Source organism: Peromyscus maniculatus, chromosome 2, assembly GCF_049852395.1.
Source record: "Peromyscus maniculatus bairdii isolate BWxNUB_F1_BW_parent chromosome 2, HU_Pman_BW_mat_3.1, whole genome shotgun sequence".
NCBI classification, from domain to species: domain Eukaryota; kingdom Metazoa; phylum Chordata; class Mammalia; order Rodentia; family Cricetidae; genus Peromyscus; species Peromyscus maniculatus.
In genome coordinates, this window is record NC_134853.1 from 171,240,384 (window position 1) to 171,261,559 (window position 21,176).

The 21,176-nt window shown below is 51.0% G+C and overlaps 2 protein-coding genes across 7 annotated transcripts; one reads left to right on the forward strand and one right to left on the reverse strand.

Moving 5' to 3' along the window:
* The first annotated feature begins 607 nt into the window (after positions 1-607).
* C2H1orf174 (chromosome 2 C1orf174 homolog) lies at positions 608-5,796 on the forward strand. 4 transcript variants are annotated; one of them, XM_006984071.4, is made up of 4 exons: positions 618-741; positions 3,163-3,276; positions 4,269-4,733; positions 5,252-5,796. In XM_006984071.4, exons 1-4 carry the CDS (start codon positions 727-729, stop codon positions 5,357-5,359), a joined length of 702 nt encoding a protein of 233 aa, XP_006984133.2. In that variant the 5' UTR covers positions 618-726; the 3' UTR covers positions 5,360-5,796. The 4 variants fall into 4 exon arrangements, with proteins under 4 accessions (XP_006984134.2, XP_006984133.2, XP_076421898.1 ...); XM_076565783.1 differs by having other exon boundaries at positions 693-741; positions 3,163-3,570; XM_042272546.2 differs by lacking the exon at positions 618-741 and adding an exon at positions 764-1,042.
* Positions 5,797-8,653: 2,857 nt separating this feature from the next.
* Positions 8,654-21,176, reverse strand: Dffb (DNA fragmentation factor subunit beta). 3 transcript variants are annotated; one of them, XM_016002557.3, is made up of 8 exons: positions 20,896-21,170; positions 20,603-20,733; positions 19,211-19,224; positions 18,910-19,134; positions 17,383-17,462; positions 14,860-15,030; positions 13,711-13,811; positions 8,654-9,977 (listed from the first exon to the last, which is right to left on the reverse strand). In XM_016002557.3, the coding sequence occupies exons 1-8, from the start codon at positions 21,016-21,018 to the stop codon at positions 9,749-9,751; spliced, it is 1,074 nt and encodes a 357-aa protein (XP_015858043.2). In that variant the 5' UTR covers positions 21,019-21,170; the 3' UTR covers positions 8,654-9,748. The 3 variants fall into 3 exon arrangements, with proteins under 3 accessions (XP_015858043.2, XP_006984132.2, XP_076421896.1); XM_006984070.4 differs by lacking the exon at positions 19,211-19,224 and having other exon boundaries at positions 18,910-19,098; positions 20,607-20,733; positions 20,896-21,176; XM_076565781.1 differs by lacking the exon at positions 19,211-19,224 and having other exon boundaries at positions 9,835-13,413; positions 18,910-19,098; positions 20,607-20,733.

A 21,176-nucleotide genomic window follows, 5' to 3' on the forward strand; every position in this document is an offset into this window, starting at 1 on the left:
TTATCATTTTCACACTTATTTATTTTGAGACAGAAAGAATGAAATGAGTCAGTCTCGGGAGGGGAGTGTCAATCTTGTCAGGGTCTTGGAGTCCAACTCAAAAATTGTCAGGTTTGATTGCAAGTGCTTCTAAGTGCCGGGCTCCTGCCAAGGGACCCCGAGCTGATGTTGGCCCCCGCAGGGTGGGAAGACACTGAGACCAAAGAGAGAAGGCCCTCCAGCGAGGCAGCTGGCCCTCTCAAACGCGGCAGCGACGAAGGCGTCAAGGGATATGCCTTTTCAAACACGGCGACCACAAGTAGCAAGGAAGCGCCCGTCTCAAACATGGCGGCCACAGAGGCATCAAGGGATGTGCCTTTTCAAACATGGCGCCTTATGTATCAAACGGAGCGCCCTTCTCAAACATGGCGGCCGCGGAGGCCTCAAAGGTTGTGACTTGTTCAAACATGGCGGCCAGACATGGTGGACACTTGCATCCAAGGAAGCGCCTCTTCTCCGTGTGGCGGGCACGTCGCCCGCCCGGCTTCCGGCGCTCCGCCCTTGGCTCAAGTTCCCGGAAGCGCATTCAGCCCGCTGTCCAGAAGGACCGGCTTTGTTTGGGGCACGTGACCTGGGGACGCCGCTCTGTGATTGGCCTCGGGGCGGTGACGTCAGACGCAGCGGCGGCGCGCGCTGAGCCGCGCGATTGAGACTCTGCGGAGAAGCGTTAGGCCGGGGCGCTCACTCATGAGGAGCAGGAAGGTGAGGGGCCGAGCACCCCCTGGGGAGCCGACGAGGGGCGGGCGTCTCCCTCGGCCCCGCCTGGCGGTGGTTCCTTCCCGGGGTGCCTTAGTTTCCCCAAGCTCCGCCCCTGGGAGTGGAAGACCCCGCTCCCTGCACCCCACTCCACCCCGCCCCTGGCGGAGGAGACCGGCGTCTCCCGCCTGAGTGTGCAACACCACGGACCCTGCCCCGGGAGTGGGGCTCCAGACCTGCGCTCCGCCCGCAGTGCGGGATGCTGCCCTGGCTGCCTGCCCCTCCGCTCTGCCTGCACATGGGCATGGTGCGCTGACCTCAGCCAAACCCCTGCATCATGGTGATTGGGCAGAGGACCAGCAGTGGGACAGTAGGGAGGGTGACTGGGACTCTGACCTGGCATAGCAGTGAGTTCCAGCTCCTGTTACCAGTGTCCTTTAATCTGACGTGTGCCCGCTGTCTGCAGGCGGCCGAAGCCCAGCCTGGCGTCCGGCCTTTTGGTTGGACTGTGGACGTGTTTATGTGTAGTGTCGCCGATAGGTCACGTGTTAGTATTGTCTTTTGCATTCCAGACTTAAGGGTTGAATTTAATAATTTTTCACGATGCTTTTTACTTCCTTGTGTGGGTGTCTTCAGGATTGCATTGCCTCGATTCCAGGGAATACAGAATGGTCTAACCCTTGCGGTTCTCGCCCCACCTTCTGTGGTATTGTGTTGGACATCTATTGACAGTCAGCCTTGCGCTCATTACTCACTTTAGCCCCTTCTTGGGCCAGCAAGGCTCCCTCATACCCACCCCCTTTGTTGCTGTTTGCATTTTGTTAACACGTTGCCCTTTGAGAGAAGTGTGTAAAATATTCTGTATAAGGACTTCCCTTGGGGGGCGGTGCTCCTGTGTGTATTTGGGTTTCTGTTTAGGTCACTAGCTTCAGCTGGAACTCCCAGCAGCTCTAAAGCAACAGTCCTCAGTTGGCACCTGGAAATTCCTGTATCCCTGCCTTCATTTTACAGGACGGGTTTGCTGATGGGGATTTTGTTTAATTAAGTGCACCAAGTGTACTCACTGTGGCTCCCACTGTTTGTGAAGAGTAAGGGGTTGGTTTCTTACCAGTTCTTCCAAGATTAGAACTGTTCCGGGGATGGTCTATCCGTGGGCTTTTCCTTCTCTCCCCGTTGTCACAGGTGGCCTGTCACCTTGGAGTTGAGTTGGTTAAGATTCCTCAATGTATAGACTGTTTTCAGTAAACAGAGGTTTTCCGCTATCATTTCTTCTAATACTTTTTCTGCTCTCTTTCTTTCTTTCTGGTTGTCCCTTACACGTGTGCTGGTGTGTGAATTTAAGGCCAGCCTAGACTGCCTAGAGAGTCCTCGGTCAGCCGGGGCAATAAGACGAAGCGTGAGACCGTTGTGTGTGGCGCTACAGGCTGTGGCCCCAGCACTCACGGAGCTAGGGCAGGTGGATGGATGGAAGTCAAGACCTGTCAGAGTAATTTAACAAAACTTTCTCAAAAAATAGTTCTTAAGGGGTGGAGTTGGGAGTGTGGCACAGTTGGTAGAATGGTTGCCTGGCATGCATGAAGCGGAGTTCATTTCCCTGTCCCACATAAGCCAAATGTAGCAGCTCACATCTGTAACCCCAGCACTTGGGAAAGAGAGGCAGGCTCGGGAGTGCAAGGTCCTTATTAGCTGCATAGCAAATCTGAGGCAGCCTGGGATACGTAAGACCCTGTACTGAATAAAAGAGGTGGGCTGGAGCTATAGCACAGTGGTAGAGCTTCTGCCTAGCAAACAGTAGGCGCTGGATGCCACCCCAGAATAAAATAATAAAAATATAAGACAGAAGCTATGTTTCATAGGATTGGGCCCAATGAAGGGGTAGAGGAGAGTGTGGGAGCTGGTGTTTCTGTCTCATGTTACTTTTGTCAGGGACTTTGACACAGATGTTAAGTTCGTGTCCACTTACTACAGTGCTGGTTCTTAGAAACATACAAGACAGGGGACTGATGGTCCTGAGCCTCCACAGTAGACAAGTGGACACAGCCAACCTTGCATCTTTTATTTCTGATTAAGTGTGTGTGTGTGTGTGTGTGTGTGTGTGTGTGTGTGTGTGTGTGTGTGTCATGTACCACAGCACAGGTGAGGCCAGAGGACAACCTACATAAGTCGGTTTTCTTCCACTGTTTGGGTCCTTAGGATTGAACTCAGGCCCTCAGTCCTGGTGACAAGCCCCCTTTCCCACTGAGCCATCTCTCTGGCCCTGGACTCTGTGTCTAAACCTGGATAGCTGAGTTGAACCAGCCTGGGCCATAGCAACCTTTGTTTGTAGGTGAGGGGATGTGGGTACGCCTGAGGCTCTGAGCTGAGAACGCGCAGCTCTGTGCTGGCACTCTGCCATACGCTTGCTCTCTGAGCTTCACTCTTGTCTAGCTCACAGGTGGAGTGCGATCCTCAGCACGCCTTCGGGCCCGAAGTAACTCTTCAGCCAGCTCGGCCTCTGCCGAGGACATTGCCAGCTCCACATCTGCCAAGACAGCATGTCTGGTGAGCTTCATTACCGGAACACCAAGGCCTTGGCTCCATCCGTTTCTGCCGTTGTCGCTCTCTCTGAGACGTGTTGTGTAAACACAAGCCATTGCTGCTGTGTATAGCCTGGAAGACATTCCAGAGGCCATGTGACAGTGCCGTCACTGCTGTCAGAGAGAGGTGCTCGTTGAAATGCAGCTGAGTTTGCTTTTGTGCACCATGCACGTGCGTGTATGGAAGTGTGCTAGCCATGCAGACACTAAGGCACAGCTTTGTGCACTGTGCCACTTGGAAGGTGGCCTGTGCAGCCATGTGAGTCTGTCACCTGCCTCACCCCTAGAGCTGAGAGAGGGTCAAGCGACAAGGAAAGGACTGTCATGTGGTTGTTGAACATCACAGTGCAGCCGCCCTAGTCCAGGAAACCTCATCCCCAAACTGACGCAGCTGGGGCCAGGGGCACACCTCCACCTCTGGCCTCGCACAGCGCTTACTTGGGACAGCATGCTGCCACTTTGCTGAGGCTAGCCTGAGTATCTGCTGACCTCCTACAGTCTCCAGGCATTGGTGATGGATAAAGCAAAGAGCTGAGAGCTTGCTTTGAGTGGGGAGATGGAAACTGGGTTCTTCTACATGATTTTTAAAATTATATTTTCATTTATTTGAGGGAGAGGCACACATGCTATGGTGCTTATGTGGAGGTCAGAGGACAACTTGCAGTAGGAGATTTTCTCCTTCCTTCATTTGTGTTCGGGGATATAATTTGGGCAGCAGGCACCTTTATGCTCTAAGCCATCTTGAGTGTCCCTACTATGATTTTAAAGCAAGCAAGCATGTACTTCAGGAAAAAAGCCCTGGGAAAGCAGATTGCTGGAGTGGGGCCGTGGAGTCCTTGTGCCCCTTAGCAGCAGGACAGATAATAACTGGTGGCAGAGGAAGAAGGGGGGCCTCTGGGACTGAGCCCTGTGCCTTTGCCAGGTCTGGTTTTCTCTTACATTTTTCTTCCCTGGCAGGCTTCCTCATCACACAAGACTACAGACAGACGCACTTCCAAAAAGTTCAAGTATGACAAAGGTCACCTTGTAAAGGCAGAATTACAGAAAGCTGACCCTAAAAGTGACACTTATTCTTTGCCAAAAGTGGCCCCTGTGGCCCCTTGTGAAAATGAGTTTGCAGAGGGCAGTGCTGAGGCTACTGTCCCTGCACCGGAGAGTGAATCGCCTCCCCAGGGCTGCTCCCAGCCTGTGAGTGAGGAGCCCTCAGCAAAGACTGAAGATGCCCTGCCCACGCCAGAGCCCAGTAGCGCTGCCGCAGCACAGGAGCCTGATGAGAGCTCTGCCCAGCAGACGGAGCCTGTGCCCAGGACAGAGGAGGTGCAGGCACCTGTGCTCCAGATGGACAGCAGCGTCTTTCTAGATGATGACAGCAACCAGCCCATGCCTGTGAGTCGCTTCTTCGGGAATGTTGAGCTTATGCAGGTAAGTGTTACCTCCTGACTCTCCTGCAGGGCCTGGGCGACAAACTGCAGCTACCACCATGTGCTCCCAGCACTGTGTGCCCAGAATGCCACAACACAAGGGTAAACATAAATGGATCAGGTTCATGCAAGAGGAGAAAAAGAAAATGAGCTATGTGCTATTTGGAGGTGCCTCCCTCACACCACCCCTACTTTCCCAGGGCTCATAAACTGGGAAGCAGCTCTGGTTAAGGCTGGGGAGGCAGGATCCCTGGCTGCAGCCCCCTGGGTGTGTCTTGGACCTCATACAAGGTTAGGAAGTTAGATCTGTGATTTTATGAACATGTAACCATGTTTCTGTTGCTATCTCTAGTTTAGAGCATAGCATCTTTCCTACCAAGGGACCTGTGCCTAGACAGACTTCCCATGTCTATAACAGAGGCCAGCTCTGCAAGGCCCAGAGCAGACCGTGGTCAGGTTAGGATCTGGATGCCCAGGCAATGTCACTCAAGACTGAAGTCATGTTTTCTTCCCCTCAAGGATCTGCCACCAGCCTCTTCATCTTGTCCTTCCATGAGCAGACGAGAATTCAGAAAAATGCATTTCAGAGCCAAAGAGGATGAGGATGAGGATGATGCGGAGATGTAGAATGGTGTCTTCACCTGTTCGGTAGTTCACAGTCGGACGATGCAGCAAGTTTTAAGATTTCTGTATGGCATCTCCAAGAGAACATGCTCTTAATTGAATACAGAATTGACATGTCACCTGCGCAGACACTCGGCTCCTATGGACGGGTTCCTTATGACCACAGGTTGCTGCCACCACTGCTGTACTGCCGTCTTTTCCTCCCTTCTTAGATGTGCCATCCTGGCACAGGTCAGCAGGGGGCTGGGCAGTGGGAAATAAGGAAAATTCCTGAGTGTTTTGGTTTTGGTAACGCAAGCTTCCTTTCCATGCCAAACTGATCACTGGAGATGAATTCAGTTTCTTCTGGAAGGACTCCTGTTTCTGAGGGAAGCTAATCATTTATCTTATAGTTTTTGCAAAGTGCATATGAGAAGGAAATAAAATATATTTTGAAAATACTTTTAAGGAAATATTATATCCCTAAAACTGTCAAATATTTGAGAACCATGGGAAGAAATGAATGGGGTCCAAAGCTGGGACCACCCTTCAAGCCCATTAGCTAGCAGGAGATGCAAGGCCCTTGGTACAGGCTTTGACCAAGAGGTATCATGACAGCCCCTTCCCTGCTCTGCTGGGGCTGAGGCTAGCCATGTGGGTACTGGGAACTGAACCTGGGTCCTATTCAAAAACAAGTGTTCCAGGCCTGTAAGAAGTTCTCAGTTCTGCTCCTGTTCAGATAGAACTGCCCCGCCCCGCCCCCCAAAAGCTAATGTTCCCTACCGTCATTCTCAGCTTCCACTGAGATCCTTTCTCATTAGCTGTGATCTTCACCTACTCAGTTTTGTGATTTAATGACTGATGAACAATAATTTAAAGCTGTTGCTTGTGGTCATCTTCTGATAGTCAGGGATTATAACGCACAGCCTTAGATTGCTGGGCCCCCAGAAAAGACACACCAGAGTTCCTCAGTGGGACAGCTGTGTGGTTCTCACCAGTAGACTTCAGTAAGAATCCTTAACCACAACATGCCTACCAAAGAGACAGGCATGCCATGACCAGCAAAATGGGGAACCGAGCTTGCTTCAATCCTTTACTTAGAGCCCACCCTGCTGATGGATACTGGGTAGAAAGAAGCACCAGGACTAAGTGCAGCAGGCCTCAGCAGGTACCACCTTTCCCTGACTGGCCCCATAACTCGAATGCAGTCAGCGCTATTTCAGCAGAGTCATCCAGCCCTGGGACACTCACAGAACCCTTTCCTTGTGGAATTGGAAAAGTCTGTTGAGATGGAGGTAGTCACAGACCTAACTTCCTTGCCTGTCATGAGATGGAGGAGTTGCCAGAACCCAGGTATCCTCTGTGAACGTACAGACAGGGTGGAGGGTAGGTGTGGAACATCAGGCACAAAAGGACACAGGGAGAGGGTCCAGCAGTGTGTGCTCACCGAGAGTCCACAGCAGCAGAAGCAAATAACTCAAGAACAAATAGACAAAACCCAAACAGGGCCACCAAGCTGGCTCAGCATGTAAGGGTACTTGCTGCCAAGCTTAAAGATGTAAGTTCACTCCCCAGAACCCACATGGTGGACAAAACTGACCTCCACAGGTTGTCCCGACCTCCACAAACATGCCATTCTTGGCATGTGAGCACGCCCACACACGCACACAAATGTCTTTAAATCTTAGTATTTAAACACATTAAAGCTGTTATTAGAATCTACTTGGGGAGATATACTAGGTTAAGAGCCTGAGCCAGCCAGCTGTTACAAGAGTGACTTACCACAACCTTGACAAAGTCTATACAAGTGCCAAAGCCAGTTGAGAGTCTGCAGATGGCCCTGTGGAGGCTCCCGTCATGGACACCTGTGACATGGCCCTGTGGAGGTTACCGTCACAGACACCTGTGACACAGCAAGCCTGTCTTCCCAGTGCTGCAGTCCTGGGGCTGGCCTCCCAGGACTCGGGAACCAGTGACCACAGCAAGGACACTGAAGCCAGCAGCTAGCTGCATAGGGAGCGAGAGCAGGTCCAGAGGAAGTCAGTGTGTTTCCAGGTACCCTCCCCGTGGAGTCCTGTCATTCCCAAGACAATGGAAGACAGCCCAGTCAGGTCCTAGATATTTTTGGAGGTCAGTCACCTTGCTGAAGACCTGCTGTTCCCACTCCAATCTCCCTGCAGGTCAAATGGGCCATGGCCTGGGACAGACAAAATTCACCCAGCAGGGCACCCAGGGTGCTGGCTCCTGCAGGAGCTTCCTGAAGACAGGCCCTTCTTTGGACTCAAAGATTTAAGCCAAAAACTTTCCTAGATGGCTTCAGTGGCTCTGCCTTGCTTAGGTATTTATGCCCACCCCATCTACATCAATTGGCAGTACCTCTCCCTTCAGCTTGAGTAGTTGAGACTCCTTAACCTTGCTTGGTCCCAGTCTTCTGCTGCCTCTCACTGACTGTGTGACTCAGCCATAGTGCCGAAAACACAATGAATCTGTGTCACTACGTATTTTTTTGGTTCACTATTTTTATCCTGGGGTTTGCTACCTACATTATCCTGGGAGTCTGGGGGCTTGGGTGACAACTCCTGTCTGTGACACTTCTCATCTGTACCCACCACTCCATCATTCTGACCAGCTGAGGGCCCAGAAGCCGGCAAAGCATGTCCCATCAAGGACAGCCTTCTGGCTTTCACTCAAAGCCCATTTTTCATGTCCAGCTGCAACAAGTGTGGATTTCTACATTTCTACATCAGGAGGGTGCAGAGCAATCCTCCGCGAGGCACACTGGCAGGGGTGTGTATAACAGGAGGCCACAGATGTCCAACTTGGGGCTGAAGGGAAGGCTCAGCTGCTAAGAGCAATTGCTGCTCTTGCAGAGGACCCAGATTGGGTTCCAGCACACACATGACGGCTTACTTACAACCCCCTGTAATTCCAGTTCTGGGGTAAACAATGCTACTGGCCCCTGGGACCTGCAAGCACATGGTACACTAGCATACACTTAGGCACACACATGCACATAACAAGTGTCAAACTTCAGAGAGCCCAGTTCTGGCAGCAGTCCTAGCAGGGGGCAGTGACCTTGCATGTCCATGATGCTTGAAGAGGGCAGCCCTTTTCGAGAAAAATGGAAGAAAACACACTGTGAACAGTGTGCATCCAAGACTGTAAAGCAGCACGGTCCTCTGAAAGCTCCCCACCGGCCTGAGGCACTGCCATGCATTCCTGTGAAGACGGACTCAGCCGGGGCAACGGTTCAGTCACCAGCTGCTGGTATCAGACCCTTAGCTCCATCCTCCTCAATACATGCAAACTCTTGACATGTTTATTTTGGAAACCCTTTATTGTTTTTCTGATTATATGGCAAATGTAAAAATCCAAACATTACAAAACATATAAAATACTCATAAAAAAAAAAAATTGGGCTGGGCATGGTAGCACACATCTTTAATCCCAGCACTCAGGAGGCAGAGGCAAAACTCTGTGAGTTCAAGGCTAAGCTGATCTAATAGTGAGTTCCAGGCCAGCCAGAGCTACATAGTGAGATCCCATCTCAGAAGAAAAAAAACAAAACAAATCAAGTACTATAAAAAACATGGTGTAGGAAATTAGTACTTAGTGATCAAATCTCATCCTGCTGAATACCTCAGGATTACTGCTATCACAGTGTGGCATTTCCTCAGACTGTCTCTGTGCACAAACTGACACACATTTAATATCAAATACCAGGTGTGGTGGTACACGCCTGTAATCCCAGCTCTAAGGATGAGGCAGGAGTATCATGAATTCAGGGTCATTCTCTGCACAGGTAGGCCATCTGTGCCTTTACCAGCTTCCTGTCTCTACACAGAAAAACTTAAACATGCTCCAAATGAGCATACATAAATGTATCAATGTTGGGTCATGAGATTCATGACAGCCAGACATTATTTAACCCGTTAAAAACCATTTCACATGGCTCAAGATAATGCCACAGTCAGCTGATTGCACCAGGAGACATCCGGAAGGCTTCTCACCTGCCATTTTAAACAGTTTGGCAGAGAACATTCTCCATGTTCATTATGAAATGCAAACGTTTACCCCAGAGGCATGATTTCTTTCAGAGAAACATAGTCAGAGCTGCCATTGCAGTGGAAATGGTGGTCATAAAAGCTGAGATTCAAACTAGCACCATCCCCCATTCCACAGTGGCCAAGTTCAGCCCTGGAGCCATGTGCATGAAGACCCTGGCACAGGGACACAGTGAGCACCCAGCACTGTCCTCTGCCCACTGGGCTGTCAGAGGCTGGGGAGCAAACCGGGAAGATGCTCAGATCTGTCCGAGACTCTTAAAGGCTTTTCTAGAACCTTCTAAGTGACAAAATGTAAGCTTAATAGCCCCGTCACCACTGCAGTCACCTCACAGAGGGCTGGCATGTGTCACCGGCGCTTCCGAGCAGGCCTCTTCTTCTTGGATCCCGTCTGGGGCCGGTAGATCCTGCTGTGGTCACACTGCAGCTTGTGTGTGGTCTTCTTGTGGCAGGCAATGTGCACCAGCTTCAGGTTCTCAGCAGTGAAAAGCAGGCTGTAGAAGTACTCCCAGTTCACCTCCCGCCCGTCCTGAATTGCTTCAGCCAGCGTGGGCACCACGGTGCGCTTCTTCTCTATTCTGCCAAGTCAGGGGAAGACAGCCCATCTGCTGCCAGTGCCACACACCACAGGGCGCTGTGCACTTTCCCATCAGCCACAGACGCTCATAGCACAGTGTCTACCATAGCAAATACCCCTGCTGTACTGGTTAGATTTTTGTCAACTTGACACAAGCTAGGGTCATTTAGGAAGAGGGAACATCAATAGAGAAAATGCCTTTATCAGATTGTTGTGTGTGCAAGTCTGTGAAGCATTTTCTTGATTGATTGCTGTAGGTAGGCCCAACCTACCCCTAAGCTGGTGGTCCTGGATTGTATAAGAAAGCAGGCTGAACAAGCCAGTAACCAGCACTCCTCTGTGGGCTCTGCATCAGTTCCTGTCTTGAGTTACTGTCCTGACTCCCCTTCATGATGAACTATAAGCTTTAAGATGAAATAAACCCTTTCCTCCTCCATTGCTTTTGGTCAGTGTCTCATCACAGCAATAGAAACCCTAATACAGCTTACAGGTGTGAAGATCTTGAGGATTCCTAAGGAACCTAAACTAGGACTATTCCAGAAAGGCAGAGGTGGTGAAATGGATGGGACTTATGGATGAATCAACCAGAAGAGCCCAGCACCATGCTTCATAAACTGGTGACATTGGCCTATCCCTGACATGGGCCATGGGTGGACATGGTCAGTGTGGCACAGTCCAGTACAAGCAGTGCTGCTTGTCTTATTACTTTGCAAACTTGAGTGATGGGCGCTGCTTTACATACTAAAAAGAACGCAAGAAGGCCGGGTTGCTCACATGGCCATTCAACAAAGCCAAGCCCCATGTGTGAGCACTTCTCAGCCCCTAGTGACTCCTGTGTGTTCGTGGACCCATTTTATACAGGTGCCCACAGACCCCCCTCAAGCCTGGGCCTCTCACAGGCATGTGATCCAAGTGTGTATGGCCAATGTGACATAGAAATGGCAAGCAAAAACAATGTCATGTTACTTCAGAGCCACGGAAACAGGGACATCTACAGGGAACAAATGCAGATCTACTCTGCAGAGACACTTTGACAAGCCAACAATAGAAAAATGGTCACAAAAGAAACTCAGATCCAAGCACAGTCGCAAGAACAGCCAAGTGGAAGGCAAACCACCTCCCCCACACTTATCAGTTCCAACCCCGAAGCCTGGAGATCTAACCATTGCACAGTGGTCTGGTCTGATCAGGGCCAACTTCCTGGCTTGTCCTCACAAAGCAGTGAGAGTCTGAACAAGCTCTCCCACTTAGAAGAATGTCTGTTCTTGCTGGATTACTCGCCTCCCTATGACGTCATAACTGTCTCCCAAAGGACCTATCTCCAGATGTTGTCTCATTGGGTGACAGTTTCAGTGGCGGGGATGGGGGACAACAATTGAGTTCACAGCAGGAAGTTACCCGAAAAAGCAGTATTGAGCCAGAGCATGCAAGCAAAGCCAGCATAAAGAGGGTGAGTGGCAAGAAGTTCTCAGAATGCCCATGGGAATCCAAGAGACTGCAGAGGAAATCAGAACTCTCCAGGACAAGTCACAGCAGAACCAAAAAGGAAGTTCTGTCTCTGGATGTGCATCACTTTCAGTTAAGGGGAAACAAACCAGTCTTCACTGAAAAGGCAGACAACAGCTCCCATGAGCAGATGCCAGGAAGCAATGTGATCAGCTTCCCTCCAGAGAGTGCAAAAGGGACCTAGCTCTCTGTGATTCCAGACCCAGTGTGAGACAGTCACGCTCCACTCACTCATTGGTAGAAGTTTCGAGGGAGTTCACCCTCAGACCCTCCTTAAGAAGTACTAGGACCACTCATTGGCCAACCCCTAGCAGGACCAAGGAGATGCAGGAGGCATCGAGCCAAGAAGTGGAAGGTGTAAGTAGGCACTGACGTGAAAACAAGCATCTGGGCAGGCTTAAGGCTAGGTGGGACAACTCGAGAAACAGCCCCGGAACAGGGTACATAGTAAGACCAGTGAACAGGCACAGCAAACAACAAATGAAATGAATTCAAACCTACTTACTCATGCAACAAAATATCAAATACTGCACAGCCACCATATCCAGACACTGGGACAAGGGTCCTGAGCAGGACAGTCTCAGTTAGACAAAAGGCAGCTAGTGTGCTAACAACAGAAACCCAGCCAGGGGGAGCGGGAGACAAAGAGCAGAGTAGACATAGAGAGTCTCGACCTTCAAGTACCAGAGCACAAGAAGGACGAGCAGAATGACAGGAAATGACAGAACAGCCCTGGGAACTCCAAGACCTGCCAAAAACTCACACATCAGAATAGTCACACTGATCTCAAACACTAAAGTCAGGTGCAGCTGGAGACATGTAGCCTCGAGCATATGTTAAAACACAAAAGAGAGAAACCAGAGAACAAGGAGAAACTAAAGGAACACAAAGTAGGAATAAAAATAAAAACAAAACTCACTGTAGTTAAACGCAGGGCAAAAGCAGCTGCCGACGATGGGGAGCAGGGAGATGCCCTGCACCCGCAGGGGGATGGCGGGCTCTGTGCACACGTCGGACCTGCAGCCAGGATTCTGACAGCAACAGTGCCTCAGACCCTGAGAAAGGGGCCGAGTCTTCTAGGGCTTATACCACAGCCACCCCATCCAGTTGTGACAGAAGACATCAGAAATGTGCCCAAAATATAGCAACAATGTCTCTCACACAGACAAGCAGGAGAGAATCAGTGCCCAGGACAAAAGTAAACAACGAGCAAAAGGAAGCGACATGAAAGCCAGACTGGCAGAGCCACAAAGAGGCCTCAGCCTTCCAGGGGCCAGGAAACAGAAGCAGCAAAGTGGGAGCTCTCCTCAGACAGGGAAAGGCAAAAAGGCACAGTGACACCGAGTGGCGGCAAGGACACTTGCATCGTGTGAACTGGAACATCCAGAGAAGGCTGGAAATACTCAGATGGGGGCCACAGGAATTAATTTCCCCAAAGCGACTAGAGGTCAGAGCCAGGGCAGTCTTTCTCATCTAGAGTGTGTGCCAGACCCCAGACACCCTCATGATGCTGGGTAGGGCCAAGGCTGCATTCCTCGACAGCTATGGGTGCAGCCAGTGCACAGAAAGATTGCCCGGCATGCAACTGAGCAACTAATGTTCATCCCAGAGTTAGGTAACGGTGAATTCTCAGAAAGGCCTAAGTGCCCAGTAGGGGAACAAATGTAGAGCTGGACTCTGCCAACAGCTGAAGGAGTCTGTGCTGGTCACCTGAGTTGTGTGGACAGACAGCACACATCTAAGTCCACACTTCCTGGTAAAGGTGTGCAAGAGGCACGAACAGGGCCCATGTCAGGGCAGTAGTTTCCCCGACAACAGGGAAGGGGCACTGAGTACAGAGGGTAAAGGGCTCAAATATAACTCACTACTTATACTTTAATAGTTTTGATGCCAAGAGTCAGGTACCAATTGGGGTACTTGGAGCACTCTGCCTTCATAAAGCAAGGTCAAGGGTAGTTATAGTCAGGAGAGTACCACAGCTGCCAAAGTATGTTCCTGCCCTGCCCTGGTTCAGGAGGAGTGGCCACAGCTGCCCAGCTGTGACTTCCCCCACCACAGCCCTAATGTGGGCCAGAAGCCCCTTCCATAAGCATGTGGGGTCTGTCCCTGGGCCTGAACCACACAGGTGTAACATAGCAGACCCGAGCTGCCTGAGCAGGCATGGGAACCCAATCAGATACTGGGTTAGTTCTGGTTAGTAAACTGGAATCTTGGTGACAGACACTCACATATGATCCAGGTTCCAGGTGCTGAAGAGGATCCGGCTCTCCCTGTTGCCATAGGGGTTGATGGAGTGCTTGGAAAGACAGCTATCCAGGTCAAAGGGGCCCTGCAGTGACCACGGCAGGGGTTGGAAAGGCAGGAGTGAGGTATGTTATTGCTCTCCTCCAAGCCAACAAGCTTGCTAAGGAGTAGGCCCCATGAGGCATTTAACCCATTAACAGAAGTTTGAACCAGGCACAGTGGCAACACCTTTATCCCCAGCACTAAGAGGCAAAGGCAAGAGGATTTCGAGTTTAAGGCCAGGGAGATGGCTCAGCAGGAAAAGCACTTGCCACACAAGCCTGAGAACCATGTTTGGATCCTGGAGTCCATGTAAAAGTCAGGAGTGGTTTGTCCTCTGACCATACCCATGCCATGACATATGCATACTCACACACAAACATTACACACATATACACAAAAATAAAATAAATATTAAGTCAGCCTGGGCTATATAGTGATCTTAAGTCTAGCCTCAACTATATATTAAGACCTCATTTTAAAACAAAAGTGTTTGTTGTTCATCAGAGATTGGGCTGGAGAGATAGTTCAGAGGATTAAGAGTACTGGCTGCTCTTCTAGAGGACCAAGGTTTGATTCCCAGCACACATGTGGCTCACAACCACCTGTAACTTCAGTTCCAGGGGATTTGACACCCTTGACACCCTCTTCTGGCCTCCACGGGTACCAGGCACACGTGTGCACAGACATATACACAGGCAAAATACCCATACACATAAAATAAACCTAATTTTTAAAAATCTGCCTTTGGAATTCTACCTGCCCCCAACATTCCATTACCCCGATCTCATATTCTGAGTTTCCAAAGATGAAGGCATTTCTGTTCCTGTTACTAGAGTATCATCCCTTGCTAGGTGCCTCTACACATCCACCCAGGATCAGACCTGTTATCCCCAGCATGCTCCTTTGCTCCTGTGGTACCACATACTAACACCCCAACAACTGCATACCACCATCCCTACCTCCTCCCGCACTCTGAATGTGAGGGCCACCAGCATCTACCCTCTGGCCAGCTGCGGAATGTCCACCCCGCCTCTCACCCAGGAAGGCTATGCTCAGCATTAATCTCAGTAACCCCAGAACAAAGGGCTCACCTGGCAGGAAAACCAGCCTTCTGGAGTACAGAGGCGGCTGCTGGCCTTGGCACCTCTGTCGAAGTAGCTGCCATTGTACTTCACAGACTTCAGCTTCTGGCACATGGAGCTAAGGACCCGCTCATATTCTTCTCGAGCCGCTGCATCCACCACACAGGCATATGCACTTACCTGTAAGAGTGAGCCAGAGGCATCACTGAACGTGGGCCCATGCCCTGACCATGCCCAGAAGCCTGCATTCAGTTACCAGCCTGTGCCATGCACTGGTCATCAGGAACCTGCCTAAGCCCAGTCCTACAGTCAGTGTCTGACCACTGCTATCACAACTGTCACAGCCTAGGAAACCATGAAATGGAATCAACAATGCCTTCATCAGGCTGGGAGAACAAAGTAAGAACAGGCCAGGCAGAGTAGCACACATCTGTAATCCAAGCACTTGGGAGTCTGAGGTAGGAGGATCCAAAAGGCCAGCCTGCTCTACATAGCAAGATCCTGGCAGGGGGAGGGGGAGGGATTAAGACCACATAGTCAGCAGGAGCAGGGTTCCCTCTGCTCAGGTGAGCAGCAGCAACAGAAGGGCTCCAGTCCATGCTGCCAAAGGGTAGGTACCAGGACCAGTCGGGGCACCTACAATGTTAGGTCATGTGGGAACAGTCACCAAGGCCACAAGAAGTACAGAACACGGGACACCAAAACATTAGCAGCTGTGACACACTGAGTGGGTTAAGCTGGGTACAGGGACAGCACATTGCCACTTTAAGGCATCACTTTCTACCTGCCAATCAATGAGGAGCCTTACATGCAAATGAGCAGACAATGAAGGCCAAGCTGACCCCACTCTGGGAGGGAGAAGAGAAAGGTAAAAGGTTTAAAAACAAAGAAAGCCCAGGGTGAAGGGGGATCCACACCTGCTGTTCCAGCTGCCTGGCCACTCAGGCCTCGGCGGGCACCTGCCTAGTTTTGGTCATGGTCCAGCAAACTCAAGCTCTATGCATTCTCTCAGGCCTCCTGTCTGCCTGAGGTTGGCTACTGCCACCTAGAAGGAACCTGGGCAGAGCAGTCAGGCATGGAGTACCACTGTCCCCACTGCCTGCCACGGTGCTCCTACAGACCTCACTCCAGTATGGAAGACGACTAACAGGTAGGTTTGTAGAGGGCAGTGCCACAGCAGCTTAAGAAGGAAATCATGGAGCATGCTCAATGGAGATACAGCCTGAGAGCCCAGCAGGCCAGTGCAGGCAGACAGGGTCCACCGTGATGAGAGAACAGCCCAGGCACTCGGGGTTTCAGGCCAGCTAGCTGGTCAGACAGGTCCTCCATACCCATGGGAAATGGGGATAGCTTCAACCAGCAGGGGCTCTGGGAACACACGCACAGGTCAGGTCTTCCCCATAGGACACTAACACTTAGTTCGAGCTACACAACAGAGTAAGATTTGAGAGGAGGGTGTGCATGAAGGAAGAAAACAGCCTTAGGATCTGCTCTCAACCAAGCAGCTCAGGGGTGACATGCTGTAGGACAGACAGACAGAGAAGCCCCAAGCCTGTGCCACTCGCCAACTGCTGGGCAATTACCCAAGTGTCTGTTGATAAATATGCCCCTAAGGAGAGCAGGGAGAAAAAGGTCCCTACGAGCCAAGCTGCTGTCCCCAAACCACCCATCCACTGCTCCTCCTATCTAAATGAAGGCGTCATGTGGAGCCCAGTGCAGAAAGGCACAAAAGGCTCTCCTGGTGGAGTGACAGGCACCTCATGCCCTCAGTATGGGCAGGTCCCACTCACCAGAGAGGGTCTCCTTCCACTCTGCATCTCACTGACATTCACGTCTTCACTGAAAGGAAGCCAGGCAGAGGACAGGGCACCAAAGACAGCCTCCTTCTGGAGGTTAGGCTAGGTATAGCTGCACTGGAGCCACTGGTCACGCTTCACAGTGAAGGCCTTGGTCTACCCAGGAGCCAGAGCTGAGACCCTGCAGTCATTCAGGGCATATCTACAAAGCACCCCAAGCAAAAGGCATCTTCAGTCCTCTGTTCCACTTTTCCAAGGTCAGAGGACTGCAATGTACCCAGAGAAAAAAATAAACATAAGTATTAGGGGAAAGTACCACCCAATTAAGAAGGTGACATCAGAGCAATGGGGCAGATGCAGAAAACTTATCCATAGTGAAAAGAAGTTTACATCAGGACAGACGTGCCAGATGTACAAGACGCGAGCTGGTGCTGCTCTGAACAGGATCCCTGCCAAACAGAAGAGAATAAGAGCTGAGACTTGAGGCCTCTGACCCTAACCAAAGCACATGGCCCAGAAAGGTTCTCACACCTGCTGGACAACAGGGTCAGAGGCCAAAGTGCAGGAGAGAACAGCTGCACAGAGACAGGAGGCGTTTGCTTCTCTGAGGTATACATGCCTTCTGCTGACTTAGAAGCAACCTTACAGATATGCATCAGCAGAGGGGTGGAAACCCTACCAAATGATCCAGCCTATGCTACGCACTCACTCAGCATGATCTGAACATGGCCTTTACCTCTCTCAGGTAGCCCCGGATCCGGCTCTCACAGCTATATCTCAGGTAGCCAGACTTATTCCTGAATCGAGACTCCAAACCTGCAAGAAAGATGATTCTGGAATCCATAGGCAGACCACGACCTGTGTCCTACATAGCTCAGGAGCCAAGCAGACAAGTAAGGGGCAGGGGGAGATGTGACTCACTCACACAGGTGCCACATGGAGGAGGACATATGGAGGTGTTCTGTTTATAGAGCTGGACAGTGGAGTGAGAGGGTTGGGCTACAGAGCCACAGAGCATGCATGGGCTGTGCAGGATGAAATGGGCACCAGTGCCCATGACAGGTGAGGGTGTTTGGATGCATGAGTGCCACCAACTGCACACCAGCCTTCTGTACAATAGATTCACCCAACCACAGACCTTAACCATTGAAAAATCTTACATCTGGGTAGGCGTACACCTTTAATCCAAGCACTTGGGAGGCAGAGGTAGGTAGATCTCTGAGTCTGAGGCCAGCCTGGTCTACAAAGTAAGTTCCAGGACAGTCAGGACTACACAGAGAAACCCTGCCTTGAAAAACTAAAACCAAAAACAAACAAATAAGTAAATTTTAAAAAAAAAAAAAAAACCCTTGCATTGGAACTAAGTATGTGGATTGTTTTCTGTTTTAAAGGATGTTGAGTTTGTGTGCATCTGTATATGATGTGTAAGAATGTACGCATGTGTGCGCACATCTGTGCAAGTGCACTCACCCATGCGTGCACATGTGAAGAGGTAGAGGTCACCACTGAATGTCTTCCTCTGTCACTTTCCACCCTTATTTATTGAGACAGTGTCTCTCACTAAACCTGGAGCTCACTGTTGAGGCTATACTGACTGACCAGTGGACCCCAAGGATCAGCCTGCCCCTGCCCCACAACACTGATTTTAGGCATGTACACCTGGATCTTACCTTGGTGCTGGGATCTAAACTCGAGTACTCAGGCTTAAGCAGCAAGCACTACCCACTGAGCCATCTCCTAGGACCCTACAGACTGTTTTCTTGTCATTATTCCTTAACGAGAACAGCCAACTACTACTTTCACAGAATCTGCATTGTATCAAGTAACTTAAATGACCTAGGGATGATAGGAAGTTTATAGGAGAGATTCCTGAAGTTTGCTGGCCAGTCAGCCTGGCCTGATAGGCTCCAACCATTCCTCAGGATGACACCCAGGGATATCATCTGACTCTCTGATACACTCTCTTGCTAAGGTGGTAAACTCCACATTCCATGTATTTTCCCATGGCTTTTGGAAGAATGATTTAAAAGGAAAAGAAAAAAGACTATTTCGAGGCTACCCTGGACACTGCCTCCAGCCAGGAGTCCCAGCCAGATGCCTTCCCATGGACACCTTTTGTTATCACTCCAGAGGCCTGTCACTCTTGGTTGGGAAGCATCGGGATCTGAAATAGACTGAGATCCTCCTGAGCCTCTGCTCTAAAGAGGCCCTTCTTCGCCTGCCCCAGACATCCTGGCCACCATCGTCACCCCAATCCACATACCTTCAAACCAGGATGGGTCCTGCTCCCGGGTCTCAGCAGTGATGTTCTGACTGACATGATGCAGAAGGTCGGCCAGCAGCTTCTGCCTCAGTGGGGCCTGCTCATCTGACAGCAGCTGCCGTGCAGCCCGGATGACCCCAGCATGTGGCTCATTAAACACACTGAGGAAGCGAGTGATGTCACTCACATCTGCCACACCAGGAGACAAACAGAAACACATGCACGCTGTTCTGGCCCCAAAAAGAGGATCCTGTCCACTCAGCCCAGGGACTGCCCAAAGTCAAGGCTCTGGTGTCACAACCCGTGCCCTGGTACCTGACACCTGACATCTCCACAGGTGTGGCACTCACAGGTGTGGCACTACCAGTTCCATTCCTCTGGTCACCTGTCAGGTGATGGGGGTTGTGGTAATCTAGGGAAGCACACTTCTCTTCTTCTGTCCCTCTCTCCTCCATGCTAAGTCACCTCCTTCGCTCAATCCCTTAGGGTCCCACTTCCAGGCCTTCTAGTCCCTCTCCCTACTTTCCCGGAGACCCTGCCCACAAGTGGCTACAGTGAGCTTTCCCAGCAAGTGCTGAACGCCAAGTACATCCTCCGGAGGATCTTATCCAAACAGGAGCAAACAGAATCCAGTACCAATTAAAAAAGCACAGACCACAGTCAAGTGAAGCTGCAAGTCTGGTTCATACTCAAAAAACTCAGTGAGATCTGCTGTGTTAACAAGCTGAAGAAGTAAGGTCTTGTGAACACACACACCAACAGATGCAGAAAGTGCAGGAGGGAACCTCGGAAAGCCAGGACTTGCCAAAAGGTTTCTGGATGGTGAAAATGCACAAGGAAGAAAATGACAGTCTGGATGTCGTCCAAGTCAGGAACTTGGAGGCTAGGTGTACGGCACATGCCAGGAGTGCCAGCAGTTGGTAGGTGGAGGCAGGAGATTAGAGGCTTTAGGCCAGCCTTAGCTACAGAGTGAAGTTAAGGCCAGCCTCAGCTACATGTATGTAACCTTGTCCTCCCTTTCCCTCCCAAGTCTGGGCCTTTTGTTCTACTACAGAGCATGAAAAGAGTGTGGTCAGTTAGCTCAGCTGGTTGGAGCTCAGAGAGGGAAAAGGTACACAACAGGAGATATTTGAAAACCACATTATCTGACATCAAAGTCATAACCAGGATTTTCTAGGGGTGGGGTAAATACTTCAACAGCTTAAAAAATTCGATTAAAAACAAAAAAGACATGAAGACTCCTGCAGGTGGCAAATGGGAACACAGCAAGATAATATCCAATCCCATTAGCCACCAGAGAAATTCAGATTAAGGCCACAGTGAGCTGTCATCACACAGCTACCTAGAACAGCTTTAATGAAAACCATGATCCCTAACAGCATTTCAGCATTCACATGCCGAAGAACAGCCCTAGGCAAGGGTGAGCATGCCTGCCCTGCACAGTCCAGCCCAGCAACACCTTCCCGGGCTCCCCTAATCCTTCCCCCCTGCCCTTGGCAGTTAGGAAATAAATTTAATTTAACACACACACACACACGCACACACACACACACACACACACACACAAAACTGAAAACAGAGTTGCTCATCAAAGACTCTTGGCATTCAGCGCCCCTGACCTGATCTACTAGCCTGGGCCCCTGGACCGGGGCTTAAACCGTGTGGGTCCTGCCCATCTCCAAAGTGTTCCTACTCACAGCCTTGCCAGGTCTGACCAGCAGCGAGCAGCAGGAGTTCAGTATCGTTGGGGAGTCCCGGGAAGTAGTCGTCGGTCACCTCCGTGCCATCTTCGTACAAGCACAGCCGGGAGCCCGACACCGGGAGCTGGAGAACAGGAAGAGCAAGCAGGCTTCCAGACAGCCTGCTCAGGATGCCACCAGACTACAGGAGCCCAGCGCCCGTCCAAGCCCATCCAAGGGGAGGAAACCGTGTGAGCAGTAGCCAGGGTCCTTGTCCAGCAGTGCCTGCCCCGAAACCCCGGCCCACCTGGAAGCGGACGCAGCCCTTGTGCAGCAGCTCCTGGCAGCTCCGGGCCGCCACGCCGAACTTGCACGCGCTGTGTAGGGCTCGCAACTTGACGCACTTGGGTTGGCGGAGCACAGCGCACATTGCAGGGCTCCAGCAGCGGACTCTGCGCGCACCTGATGACAATGACTGACGCCCTCTCCTCGGCCCTCCCGGAACTGTGGTGTGCAGGAGCCGCCCGGAACGCTTTTCTCTACGTAGGCAGGCGCGACCCGATACGTCCGGCTACAGGACCTTTCCCC